Source organism: Dicentrarchus labrax, unplaced genomic scaffold (assembly GCF_905237075.1).
Source record: "Dicentrarchus labrax unplaced genomic scaffold, dlabrax2021, whole genome shotgun sequence".
In the NCBI taxonomy this organism is placed as follows: Eukaryota; Metazoa; Chordata; class Actinopteri; family Moronidae; genus Dicentrarchus; species Dicentrarchus labrax.
In genome coordinates this window covers 16,895,875-16,910,680 of record NW_026136708.1, presented here as the reverse complement: position 1 = coordinate 16,910,680, position 14,806 = coordinate 16,895,875, and the positions used below count along the sequence as shown (strand labels likewise).

At 41.0% G+C, this 14,806-nt stretch overlaps 1 protein-coding gene across 3 annotated transcripts in view; it reads left to right on the top strand.

Annotated features, from left to right (window-relative positions):
* The window catches only part of LOC127368730 (protein eva-1 homolog A), a 74,740-nt gene that overhangs the window by 55,146 nt on the left and 4,788 nt on the right, over nucleotides 1-14,806 (top strand). For 2 of the 3 annotated variants that reach the window (XM_051409844.1, XM_051409845.1), the window contains one exon: nucleotides 12,735-12,869. In XM_051409844.1, coding sequence (XP_051265804.1) covers nucleotides 12,735-12,869 — 135 coding nt within the window. Of the gene's footprint in view, nucleotides 1-9,509; nucleotides 9,890-12,734; nucleotides 12,870-14,806 lie in introns of those variants that run through there. The other variant, XM_051409846.1, reaches the window with a different exon arrangement.

Sequence of the window (14,806 nt, the reverse complement as noted above, 5' to 3'; positions counted from 1 at the left end):
CATATGTATTCCTCATGCTATGTATCCTATATTGACATATACAAATATTTTGGACTGTTTGATTTAAAGCTTTTTTTCTCCAGAAGAAGTCAGGATGTAAGAGTGGGAAGTCCATCCCACTCTTACATCCTGACTTCTTCTGTCTAAGGGTTGAATATATGTTAAGAAAAGGTGTTCTGCGTAATGTGTGTGTGAGTTAAAGTGTCAAGTGTTGACCTGTGTGTCAGCGTATACTAGTGTGGTTCTGCCTTATGTCAAATCTGCACCAAACCCCCCGCAGCCATGCAATGTGAAAAAAATAAGACACAACCATTGCAGATCAAATTGCATTTTCTAACTCTATAAACCGCAGTCAGAGGATTTCTGTAGCCGTTTTGATACCGGAAAGATTTACACCACAGCTGGAATGAAAATACTGCATGCTGGGGTGGGGATTGAGAAGACAGATCTTCTCAGCTGCAACAAGGAATTGATTCCTGTTGGATCGAGAGGTATTTTTTACTGTATTCATGCTTGTAGGGATAAAGAATGATGAGTAAAGTATACCCTTGTTTCACATGTATCTTTTTCCTTATCAAAATCTGTGATTAGCTTCAAATATAGATTTCTTTTTCACAATAACCAGGGTTAATTTTTAAAATGAAACAATTGATGTTTCCTAACCAAAGCATCAAAACCAATAGGTAATATGGCCAACTATTTAGTGAACTGTTCTCTTTAAGTAAAATGGAACATAACCAAACTTACGTACTTGTTGCCTGGATCGTCATACAGTACCAATGTGTTACAACCAGAGTTATTGATATGATGACCAGTTTATTTGCAAGTCTGCTGCATACTTTGTGGTTATTTTATGCACCACATTTCAGGAGCATGTTCATCTTCTTAACTTTGATTCATTTGGCTGCTGCAAGGAATCAACTTCAGGAAAAGTTTGTGCTAGCTTTTCTTGCTTCATGGCATTTTCAAACCTGCGTTGCTTAGTCCAGTTGAATCTGACCCTGGTTCGTATTCCTCCTTGGTGCGATTTGTTAGGGTAGATCTGAAAACAGCAATCGTACTTGAATGACATCTAAACTGAGAGGAAGCGGTCTTGGACTGGTCACAAATTCTGGAGCGGTTAATTTATGGTGGGAATGTGATCCAACCTCGTTCTGACACAGCTTCGAGGCATACTCTGTAAGTCAGAGCTAACTATCTCCCATAGTCAGGTGCACTGTGTGGGATTTGGTTAAATGAAATCAACAGTTTCCAGCAGCTAGACGGATAATGAATCAAGGTCTGACCTGAGCTTGCAATGAAATACATTGCCCTCTTAAAATTTGTGCAGAGCGGACCTTCTTCAGGACCTTCTTCCTGTGGGACTCCCACCACAGCCACATATAACCAATGTTCTCATGTGGCTTATAGTGGAGCTCTTGAATTTGTTCCTTAGTAAAAAGAAACTGCACCAAGGAGCAAACGCATCAATTTCCCCAACCCATTTACGAATTCTGACCACAGCAAACGAACTGTGGATCGTGGAACACCTTTAATTTCTACAGTGATTGAATGAGTTGATGGTTGCTCTGTGCTCACAAAATACAAAGGTCTTAGTGGTCAGTCCAGTGGATAGCAAACTGAGCCATGCTAGAATTTGCAACAAACTGCAAGCTGGAACAGAGGTTAAGGGCACTAACAGGTCTTAACTATGCGCAAATCCTCAATGATGCTGCATAAATGCTATTTGAGAATTTGAAAGGTGGGCAAACAGTGTTTTATGTGCATTGGCCCTGCACTACAGCCCTGGCTGCACGTTTGAGTTGTACTTTTTCTTGTGTTTGAACAGGATATCTAATTGAGACTCAAGGATTTGAGAGATATTTTGTAATGCTGTAACTCCGTTAGCTCGTTTCATTATCTAATCACAGCCGGGTGTTACAGACTGCAGGATCTCTGATGTTTCCCAGTCACTCCAGCCACGGCAGCAGGTGTTTGTTTTAAAGGCTGTTGTAAAAGTGTCTCTGGTGGTCTCTGTGTCTATCACTCCTCTCTCTCTGTCTGTTTCTCTCGTGCTCTTTTTCTCTCCACCCTGAGGACATGCATCTGCATCTGTTGTAGCTCAAGCTGTTTTAAGACCATGGCTAAGTTGACAGGGGCAGAAAAAGAGGACAGGACACAGCAGGACAAACAGATAACCAGCTGTACCCAGAAAGGCTCTGCAATGGGAATAGAAATACTAAAGGTTTTCACCCACATCAGACACTCAAGTTTCCAAAATCAGAGTTATATCATAACCTATGGACCCCATGAGTATACTGCTGGAGTGTGCAAAAAATGTGTGTGTGCATGTAAGAAACCCTATTAGAACATTATTCGTATTCAGGGCTCCTGTATGCCAAGAAACCATAACTGTAAGGGGAGAAAGGAAAGGAAATGTTTATGAAGGTTCCTTTTCCTGTCTTTTCCTCTCTCATCACCCTTTCTCTTCACTCTTGATTACAAACAGCTGCTCAGTGTAGCCTGTGATAGCACCCGCCTACTAATGTCTATTTTCAGAGTTTGTTCTAATAATAGCTCATAGTAGAATAATGTCAAAAATCTGCTCAGAGGGGACAGGTTCAGTCCAGTGTAGAGGTGACTATCAAACCTCAGTGTTGTTTCTGAAATATGTCAATAGTACTGATCTGTAGCAGACTAAACAAAAGGTGCGGGGTAAAGTGTGTGTGTGTGTGTGTGTGTGTGTGTGTGTGTGTGTATTTGTGGCGATAAGACCGATGACAGACTCAGGCTGACCCAGACCTCACCGTCATTATCTCTGTCCAGGCCTGACCACTAATAAGGCCCAGCACCCTGTCAACACATGGGGAAGAAAAACATAGCTCCCTTTCTTATACACATATGAACACGCCAACTCCCACACACCGCTCAGGTTTTCATCGTTCTTTATTCTCTGTGGAAGAGGTAAGGTATAACTTGGAGAGAACTTCACTGCTTGTGATTCACTCTCACTTAGGGTTCGTCTAATTACCTGACAATGACAGGGCACAGAAGCACCTATGATAGACAAGCGTTACATGAGGCAGGTGGTAGTGTTTTACCAAAATGATAAAGAGGGAGCGATGGAGTGTGATGACCTGCATCAAATCACAGAGCATATAATGACACACAGATGCTGCTGTGTTATTTTGTTATGGATATATCCTCCGTCATTTAGAACAATGGCTTGTAATCTAATCAAGTAATTTCTGCTGTTTACTGAAAAGTCAGTGTGTTATGGCAAGGGTCTTAAACACTACATGTGACTCTGAGGTCATACTCTTGCATTATCTCGGCTATGCTTGCACTTACTGCATCAGCTCACGACAGTGTTAACTATTCATTTGACGCAGTTGGATTTCCTTTTTAAAATGTAGCACCTCAAATGTACAGTGTGTTGAACCCAGTGACCTTACTTAACCAGCCCCTTGGTCACTGTCTGTTGCTGACCATTTGCACTGATTTTGGAGGGGATAAATAATAATAGGCATCAATAAGCAATAAGAGCAATTAGAACATTCACATGGACAAAACAGAGAGCTTCAGGGACCAAATGCACCAGGGATGTATGTTACAATGCCACAACCTTACCTATGTTATTATCTTTGTCTCTGTGCATCTCAGTAACTTGTGTAATGGAGTTAGCTTTATCAAAGAGGCCCATTCAGCTACTTAGGTGCTGACCTCAGTGCACCTCATGAAGATTGTTGTCAGATAGACTGAAGCAGAGCTTCTCTTAAATTTTTCTAAAACAGCTCTATCTTGTCTACTTGTTTCCATTTTAAAATTGTTAAATTCCAGTTTAATGTTGTTTTGGAAGTCTGTTTTTAAAATCTATTGGTACTATTGGGAATGCATATAACCTCTGAACTTAGGTGAACTCAGTATTCATATTGTATTTTGTGTGGAGTTTCAGACTCATGTGGGTGATACCACAAAATTAGTATCACAGATGCTTTCTAACAAACTATTCAACATTAACGCAACTACTGATCTATCGTGTAGGGGAGAGCAGTGTGTCAGTTATCAGGTGAATGCATCACAAACAGATTACCTCTGATTACATTTGTATTACCACCAAATGACTTGCCAAACAATCGCCATTTTTTCCTGTTGTGTACTTAATCGCATACATGTTGAAACACGAGAGTGTATTTAACTGTAACTAACACCTGTTAGTTGTGTGGATTATCTGAACTAATGAGGTGATTGAACAGCAACAGAAGAGCAAAGTGTTCATGGGCCCATGATCTTCATGATCTAACATAAAGACGGGTACATTGTTTTGGTATTTATCTTATTGACGCGACTATCATTACTCAAAAAAGGTATTGATCCGCCCACCCCTATTGGACAATATACCACCGTCACGACGTTCTTCTCATGCTATTTAGACAGACAGCAGGAAAACATACTTTAATCAGGGCGCCATCTTACATACCAGAGATGGAAATGAACCTTGCTCCACCTTATTGTCACTTTAGGGCTCTATCAGTCACTAGTGATCAAAAGCCTAATTACAGGCCTTATATTGTATTCAACCATGCAAGAGATTGAAAGAGAAAGAATGTCGAAAGTCAACATTTATCTCAACCTTTCAAACTGTCACACATAAACAAAGATGAGTGCACAATATGCTTGAATAGAGACCCGTTGGTATATTGAAAGGGCTACGTTAAGCTATTCACAGTTTATCTTTCACCAAAACATCATTCATTCCTCTGGTCCCAGTGGATTTCAACGTTGCCAAGTGTTGATTTTATGAACTGCCATGTACGAGCAGTTGTTGCCTTCTGCTAAAGATAGCACCATTGTTTAGATCAGCCGTGACATATGTTAGGACATGCTTGTTGAATGCTGCTGGCATTATTTCTGTCATGAATGTGTCTAGATAGACAAGTCCTGCCACTTTCTGTTCTCTCTCTGTTCCGTGTCAGCAGCAACAAATGACGATCTCTGTCTTGACTGTTTTCACAAGTCATTTGACGACCTCAGCAGCTCTCTGTCCCAATCAAAAGTCAGCATCCCATTACCTCATAACTCTGATATGAAGGAGTGAGTTTAGGCGGGCGGCATGGTTTGATGATTCAGCGATGGTCACATCCTTGTTGATCCAGTGGAACATCAGATAATGATGAGGCTCTGCTGACTTTGACAGTGGACCCGCCACTCCCACGTCCAGCCGATAAAGACGTGGAAATACAAACATTAGAGCTATCTGAGGGCAGCGTTCAGCAAGGCAGCTTCAGTCTGGCAGGGTCAGAGGTCATGTTTGGCTATGGATAGTACATTTTTCAAGACTTTCCAGATTTAAAAGGGAGAAGATTGGTGATGAAACCATGATTAATGTCCCCTTGATGAACAAAAAAAAAAGTTTCTGCACCAGGAATACTGGCTGATCACCAGACTTTACAATTATACAAAGTCCTTTTAGTACAAACACAGCTCATATTTCTTTCTGATAACAGAAAGTTAAGAATCAAAGGAGGAAAAAAAATCACAAATGGGCTGCTAATTATGCACCAGAATCCATTTAATTAAGCACATTTAATTAAAAAAGGGATTAATGGCTTTTAACCCTTTTGTTAAATTAATTTTAAATCCAGTTTTTAACAGTTCTCAGATTACAGTTTGATGATTCTAATTGAAGCTTAGGGTTTGATTCACTGATGACAAAACAAGTACATCAGAGAAAGAAGGATGTGTATTTGTTTAATATGATTACTTTGCTCAACACCTCCTCTTTGCACATATTTCAAACTGACTGATTATCAGTGTTGAATCAGTGGGATTCTGTGTGTCTGTGTGGGGTCTCGGACGGGGAGCTCCACAACTGAGTGATTTTCTCACTGATTGTTATGACCCCACGTTGTCAACAGAGCATCTATTCCTGTCTGTGCATCTATGTTAATGACACCAACTGTGTGTGCATGCACATGTGCGGTGTATGAGGAGTGTTTAAATAGCCAAAACAGCTGGGATTTTGGAGTGTAGCTGATGGTTGTGGTGAAGTGAGAGTGATTACGTTCATAGCCCATGCTGTGGCATCTGTGCGTGTGTGTGTGCATACATTTGTATCTGTGGGTGCCTCACAGCAGAAGGATGTGTGTTATCCATTAAAGTAAATGGGGAAAAAATTCTATGCTTTGCAGCTGAATGTAGGGCAGGGGGCTCAGTGAGGCAGGATGGGGGGTTGAGCTGTTCCACTCTCTCCATCCTGGAATGTACTCCCAACCCTCACTAAGACTGTGTCACCATCCAGTTATGTCTTGCCTTGCATAAAGGTCCCACAGTAGATTATACCTGTATTATATTAAAGAACGCTGCATTAGTACGAGCCTCTTTAACACACACATCTTGTCAGAAGAAGCTCCTGCCAACGAAGGGCTTTTCTAAACTACACAATCCACGCTGACTGGATAACTTGCGACCACTGATTTGATTAAGCATTCGTGTATCTGAGCCAAAAGACAAAGCGGAACTTTTCCTGGATCTCCAGGATTTGAGGCTTGGTTCTCATAACTTTTTTGTAAAAGGTTTTCTGAGCTGTGCCTGCTTCTTATTGGTGTAGTCAGAAACAACCAGTGTAGTGAACTTCCTAGCATAGCCAGTTTTCCACCAGTGGCCCTAGATTGGCTCTAGAGGTGCTTTTAGGGTTGATGGCAGTCTGCCTACTGGTAACATTCAAAACCTATAGTCATTGTTTTTTAAAAGGCTTTTTTTCCCCATTTGATTTTTCCCGTTCCAACACTTCATTGAAGCACTCAGATGCTCACACTGTCAAATCTAAGCCTTCATGTTTTTACGGCTGTGCTATCGGATGAAAAACACAATTCTCTAGATGTCTTGTGCTTCGTTTAGTACAGTAAAATGAATGTAAATCAATTGCTGTCTTGAAGGTGGGAACTGAATTTAAAACTTATGGCATGCTTTGGGAAATTGTTGACAGATCATGTAAATTAGATGTACTTTATAGTTAATGGGCTAAGACTTTCAAAACCACTGGTATGCTCCTTTAAGGCTCCTTTTAGGTTACCACAGTCCCTGTGTATGTTGTAACTCTCTAGTAGACAGACACACACACACACACACACACACACACACACACACACACACACACACACACACACACACACACACACACACATTCATAACAAAACCAATAAAGTTATGGAGTAGGTTAGATTGACCACACTAACATAAAAATGGAGCAAACCAGGAAAAGCTCAGACCACCAGTCCCTTGATAGGGTTCACATTACCTGACCTTAAATTTGGTTGTATACACAAGACAGGAATGAGTGTGTTACTAATGTCCGATGACACACATGCCCCCGGTCATGCATGCACACGTGCATTTAGATATGTGGACACTAATTTTCACTGTGTGAGGTTGTGGGTGTGTGTTTTTGGGGAAGATAAACATGGCGGTAATGCCTCTGCTTGGCTCAGCTCTGGGTGTTAGTATCTCTCTAAGCCGCTCACACACACACATCCTTATATTGTGCCATCTTCTTTGAAACATTTCACAATTCTGTCTCCATAATGAATAGACTTTTCACCGCTTGTATGTCAAACTTTCACACACACACACACACACACACACACACAAGCCCAATCAGCCTCTGTCAGCTGGATGCTGTTAAGAGTGAAGTGTTACGCTGGGGGTTGGAGAAAAAAAGGAGAAGGGAGGCAGAGGAGGAATGCAATCTCAACACCTTCAGCTCCTGCCCTATTCACCTTGCATGTTGTTCTGCAGGAATGCCATTAGCTAAGTGAGAATGGTGTGGGTGTGCACAAGAGTGTGTGTGTGTGTTGGGTGGGGGGGCTTGTGAATGTGAGCGGGCAGATGTCTGCATGCCTTGTGTCTGTGTGGTGTCTGAGTGAGAATTGGTAAAAAGAGCTAAAACAGAATAAGAAACAGTTTGTGAGTCTAAGTGTGTCTACATTGATTTGCCTTTGTGTGCATATCAAGTGAAGGTTGGGTCTTAGACAGCACTTTAATGCTGTAGAATACATCGGCACTGGCTGTGTGCTGATTGAAACCAGACACTTTTGCTCAGACTGCTTACACACATGCATACATATACCAGCATACTGTTTCAATGCACTTTTCCAAGTTATCCACTACATTAACTTTCCAAATGCTTGATATCTGATTTGTTATTCATTTGTAAATTTCCATATCTTCATGTAGCTGCAAATGAATCACATCTCTTGTCAAAAGTGTGTGGTCCAGTTTGTCACACTCTCTCCTTGTCCTTCACTGCAGTTTTGGGAATATACAGTACATCTCTGCCAGAGATAGAATATAATTTAGATGATGGTCAATACATTAGGACAGCTTCGAGTGCATCCCAGAGAAGTCATAGTGTAGAACAAGCAGTCTTTTTTTAGAGCCAGGTAAAGCAAACCGAGCATTAAAGAATGCCCTAAAACAATCTCCAAAATATTTAGTCCCCAGCAGCCCTCCATGTATGCTCATAAAGGCTAAAGTATTGGCCCAGGTCTGATCTCAGCTCAGATTTAGCGTGGTTTAATATTTCATTATATCCCCTCTGGCTTACAGGGCTTTGTCCCAACTGTGTTCTGCATCGGTCAGCACATGGCCCACAAACAGACACATACAGACGTGCACACACACACACACACACACACACACACACACTCCAGCCTGCAGAGCCCAGTGAAAACAAAGCTGGGCTCTGCCAATGTAAACATGGACCATTGTTATGGGCACTCTTTCCCGCCTCGTATCTTCACTCCCCGTGGCGATCCAGGGCTCTGAGAGGTACAGCGCCGGCACTGGTCCCATTTAGTGGAGTTATAATAAGAATCACAAGGACTCATTTGCCTTGCATTTATGTGACCATGCCATTACAATGCAGGCTGTAGAGTGTGATTTATGTTCTTGGTTTCTCTCCCTTGCACTCCTCTTTCTCTCTTTTACTGGTATAGTTTTTACTGCTTGGCTCCTTGCGTGTGGTTTGCGGCCGTTTGCTTCGAGAGGTTTTAGCTTTTTGACAATTATTTTTAGACAAGCAGCAGTCAATTTACTATACTGTACCGGCTTTTGCCAGCAAAGTAAGCCCATAGAAAAACATAACATGGCTATTTGGAAGGATAAGATATTTTGATGTTAAAACAAATGTGTTGGACTGTGTGTGTATGCACAAATGGCAGGTAATGCATCCGTCCATATGTGTTCTATGTATGCACAGGCATCTGGTGTGGCTTTGAGGGTGCATGCACTTTTGTGTGCGCGGGTGTATCTCAATTATACGTAACTTAATTGTGTAAAAATGTGTGTGAGAGAGTGTGTCTCATCATGGCGTCTCTCAGCTGTGACCCTGGGCCACATGTGCAGCCAATTAGGGCCAATCAGAAGGCTGTAATCAGGGCGTGGCATGAGGATGGTGGCAGCATGGCAGTGGGGGAGTTTTAAGACCCATGATTAGTGTGTCAGACTGATGAGGAAGGACAGGGGGAGCTGCCAGGCTGAATCACATTTCTTCATTTTTCTGCCTTTTTCACCTCCACATGTGGGGAGCTGTGTTTATTTAGTTTTTGCCAAGACCTGGATAAAATGGGTTTTCAAATTATTGGTTTTTTAACCCATTTAGGCAACAGATTGGTGCGGTTTGCCACATGAGATGATGCAATTACAGGAAGGTACTTAAATGTAAGAGTATATGTTTCTACAACTGGCAACTTACCTGGCACCGAATGACTTCTCCTCATGCAGTAAGGTGAAGCCTTCTATGCAGATTTGAAGAAAGACCAGAAATCATTTACTACTTGTATTAGTCTGGCATCAACCTCCTGCTCTTTCAAAAGGCTGGAACCGGATTCAGCGAGGCTCTTTGATGTCTGTGAGTTTCAGTGAACCAGCTTTGTTGATTGGCGGCAGTGAGATAGCATCAAAACCTTCTCCTCTCACATGTACATTGCTCAATACAGCTCCCTCTGTTCAGTTGACAGAAGATAATATGGTATGCATGGCAGAATAAATTAGAGAGTACTGGTGTGTGACTTTGCAAGGCGCTTTCTCAGAGAAGTTAATCAATCACTGTTCTCACTGTAGCTGTACTACAGTGGAAGAACACTTTAATATGATGTCACAGTCACTGTAGATCGGACTGTAATTCTTATTCTTATGTGTGAATGAAGGGCTCAACTCTGTCATGTCACAATAAAGTCAAACATGTTTTGCTTTGGGGTGAGTGATTCTATAGTCTACTGGTGTGCACTTCTCAAATACTCAAATTCCTAAAGGGCATTTTAGTTTAAAAGTTTTTATTGACATTTGAGTCTTTTCAGGGTTTATTGGCTGAAAACCAGTTGATATAAATTCATAGTTAGAAAAGTTCAAGTAGAATAATATGTATCATATAACAGCCACAATGTGATTTATTTCAGTGTGTCAGTAATGATGTAAAACTTATTCTGCACCTAGATTCCTTTACTACTGCTGCTGCATTTTGCATTTCAGTTTGCTTTTCTTGTTGCAAATCACCTCACAACCCACAAGTGCTGCAAGTTAATCTATTTTGCATCAAAGTATCACAGAAAAAATTGATTCTGCAAGATGTTATGGAGCTTATTAATCGTGATAATCACACTGAATTGTAAGTCAACTTACAAAATAAGCATCAATCTCATCTATTTTTCATAAATTCAACCAGGTAGCAAGCTAGCTATGTAGGAAGATGATGTCGTAGGAGCTTGGGCGCAGGTGCACCACAAAACAACATCGACCTTGTCCCCATCTTTAAATATATACTGTTAAAAGATGGCTGTTGCTATGTGTGCTACGTCATGTATGCAATTCCTCCCACCAACAGATCCTGTCAGTCTCTACTATGAGCTGTAACTATCTGAAGACAAATACTGTATGTCATTAAATAATCTGTACAGTAAATATCAGTTGTTAAATGTTCCTGCTCTGGCTTTTCATCATTGCTTACAATAGGAAAAATCTTGTAATGTGTCCAGGGGATAAGTGGTATCCAGTGGAGGGGAGCTTTGTGGGGTCTGCTCTGCTCCTTCCTGCACTTTGATTGACTCTTGGACCACTGCCAAAATCCGTCTCTGGAAATTTGATCAGTGTGTTTATTCATCAGCCTTTAAACAAATGGTCCATTTTTACCCTAAATCACATGTCAGAGTTTCACTACTAGTGCTACTGATGTCAGCAAAAAGCAGGCAGCAGATTATTCGTCATTGCCTGTTTGTTTGTGCAGAGCAATAAAAATGCAAGAACGGCAGACGGACAGAAAGCTGGACAGACAGTCATCTGCTGAGCTGTAAATCACCACTGATCTGACAGGGCAGCAAACACAGTGACCGGAGTGTGGCCCGGCCTCCAAAACCACATGTGAGCGGGCAGGAATGTATAGCCCACTGCAGTGTGGGTTTGTGTCTGGGGGAAAAAGTGCCGACTCCCTGACTCACAGAACACTGTGAGGTTGGGGGATGTGAAGGAAGGGGTGAGGACGAGGAGGAGGCAGCATAACTTTCGGGAATCAGAGTTCAAGGTCAGGAGGAGTGTGTGAATCACAGCCATCATTCAGTTTACAACTGCTCCTCCCGTCGCAATATACTCAGTTCAAGTGTTTCCACTTAAATGAAACTTGTGATCTCAATCAATAGAATTTCCTATAAAATGTATTGTTGCAGTATGTGCACACAAGCGAGGAGTGGAGAAGAACTCAATTGCTTTGACAGATTAAAATGTAATCAATGAGACACACTTTTATGTAGAAAAGAAAAAGAGGTATGAAAACAGTATACAACTTTTTGACATAATATACAGTGGAATCAGTGGAAAATGTTGTCTGTCCCGAAGTATAGAATAGAGCTGACAATGTCAGTTGAACAACATAATATTAATTAATAATTAATTGGTAGTACAACACAACAAATTACATAATAAATTACATAAATAAATACATTGTTAACGTAATTTTCCAAAATCCACTGGTTCCAGCATCTCAAATGTGAATATTTGCTGGTTTTTGCAATCATCCATATAGGAAACTGAATATTTGTGGTTTTGGTTTTGGACTGCTGGTTGGACAAAACGAGGAATTTGATCATGTCCATTTGGGCTCTGAGAAACTGTAATGGTTTCTTTTTACTATTTTTGGATAATGGAGAAAATAAATGGCAGATAAATTGATATTGAAAAGAATTGTTAGTGGCAGCCCTGGTCCAGACTAGGGCCTGACAAATACATAGTCCAATACTATTAAAAAAATCTGAACAATAATATTTTATCACATTTTTGGAAAGGAACCTTGTAGTTTGGATATTTATGAGTTGTGGCTGTGCAGAATTATTTGAATAATATTTCTATATTAGCAATTAACCACTTGATTGCCTTTATGTGAAAGGTGTGTTTCACAGTGATAAACCCACAAAGAATTATCACCTGACTCTGCTGTTCCCCTCAGTTGTACAAAGCATTTTAGCATCTTTCTGCTCATTGTTTTGGTTTTATGGCTGCTAACTTTATTGTTCTGGTTGACAGCCTTGTTTTCTGTCACAACAGGGAGCTCTGAAAACCCTCTGATATATTGGTCAGATTCAACGTAGAACTCAAATAGAAATAACTGCTATTTCGTTCCTTCTCAAATTACACATTATCTAATTATCTTTATGATTTCCTCATCCCCAAACTCCCCTCCTTTGCTCCACCTATCCTTCTCTTTGAAGTCCCAAAGAAGTTGCTCCAGGAGCACGGACCCAGACCACCGGTGTACTCCCCTCCACCCAGCGCCCATGACCCAAACATAGTGGGAGACAGCCCTCCGGAGGGGAGCTCAGTCAAAAGCCCTGACGCTGTTCCAGGTGAGGATATAAGCTTTTTCACACTCACACGCACTGACACACACTCAACCTCCCATGGAGAGGAGTTAACACTAAACAGTCCAGAGGCCTCCCAGGCATTAAGAGAAACAGTAATTCAGGTCTCAAGTCAGGTCATATATGTATATATATTTAAAGTCACACGGGTTCAACTGTTTCCATATGTATTCTAGCACAGCCATCGGTTTTCACCAATTATGATCATCGGTCTTAAAAATATACTGCTTACCAAGAGCCAATGTTTGCGTTTATATGTGACCGCAGTCCAAATCAGTCTGTTATATGGTCAAACTCTCATAGAGAGAAAAAGGGAGAAGACAGAGCAAAAACAATGAAATGAAAGAGTGAAAAACAGGAGACGCCAGCAAGGAAGGAAACTTAAACAAAGCTTTATTCATGAGGGATCGTGGCCTGCGTCCAGCACACTAAATACTCTGCTCAGCTACCGGCACTGTACTAATTAGGAGGATAGACGAATGAATGAGGAGTTAAGAGAGGGAGCAGACAGGAGATATGCGCTGTAGTGTTGACAGTTCCTAACGCATGAATGGCTTCACTTCCTTGCACTGGCTTCAAACACTCCACTTACAGCTCATCTAGGAGAACCTGTTTCCATCTCTGATGCACTGATAGGGGATAAAACACATGAAAAAAGGACATGGAGGAGGAATATGAAGGCGGAACAAGAAACATTTAACTGTAAATATAGGTATCCTTATCTTCTCAGCTCATTCGTCTCGTTTCTCTTTGTTTATTCACTAAATAGTTGGATAACCGTTTTCACAACACATTATATTTCTTAATGGAATAGTTTGACATTGTGAAATGTGCTTATTTCGAGAGTTGGATGAGAACATTTATACCACTGTCATACCTCTGCAGTAAATATGAAGCCAACCTTGGCTGGGTGCAGTGACTTCCTGGAGACGTGTCATACCATGAGGTTGCCCGGCAACCAGTAGAGACTCCACAAAGTCACCGTACCCTGACAACTTTTTGCACGTATTGAACAAACAAGATAAATAAGATACATAGAATTAGTGAGCTTTAGAGGTGCTGGTAGGTGGATTTTATTACCCATCTGAACAGAGCCAGACTAGCGGTTTCCTGTGGTTTCCAGTCTTAATGCTAAGCTAAGCTAACCGACTGCTGGCGCCAGCATATTTCATATTTATTGTACAGACATGAGTGGTATCTCTCTTCTCATCCAACTCTTGCAGGGAAGTAAATAAGCTTGTTTCCAAAACGTCCCAAAATCATGCGAAGGCTTAAGATTCTTTATTTAAACTAACCTTTCCGTGCCCCTTACATTTCCTCTTCTTGAATTTGACTTCCTCTCGTCTTTTCAGTCAATTTGCATATGTTTCTTCTAATTATGGGCTTTTTACAGCAATGCAACAGAGCTATGTGACATTTATATTGAGTGAATTATTCAAGTCCAAGATATCATGACTTTAATTGCAGCACCATTATATCAAATTGTAGTTTTCTAGTTGCTCTCAACTTATTGACTACTTAACTGGTCTGACTTATTTGAAAACTTGAGGATCTTGTCTAGAATTTAAAATTAAACTTTGGGAATTTGAACACTACTTGGCAGGACAAGATCATTTTGTAGAAACTGCCCCACCCGGGTTGTAAACCACAGGATTCTGACTTTTTATTGTCTCCATCTTTGGTCCTAACTGCTTGTTGCTGTGGCCGTTTCTGCACTGCAGTTCTCAGAGATTATTTGGCCACTACTGGGTTGTCTTTTCCAGGAAGTATGTACCCAGTTATAACTACCTAGTTCCTATTCAGTCTGTTCTAAACACACCTCTGTTGCTGATGCTGAAAATGAAATATTGCGTATGTATGTTGTTAATGATTTGTTCTGGGAAAGAGTGTCAACACACAGATGCACGATTTAATGTCATTAA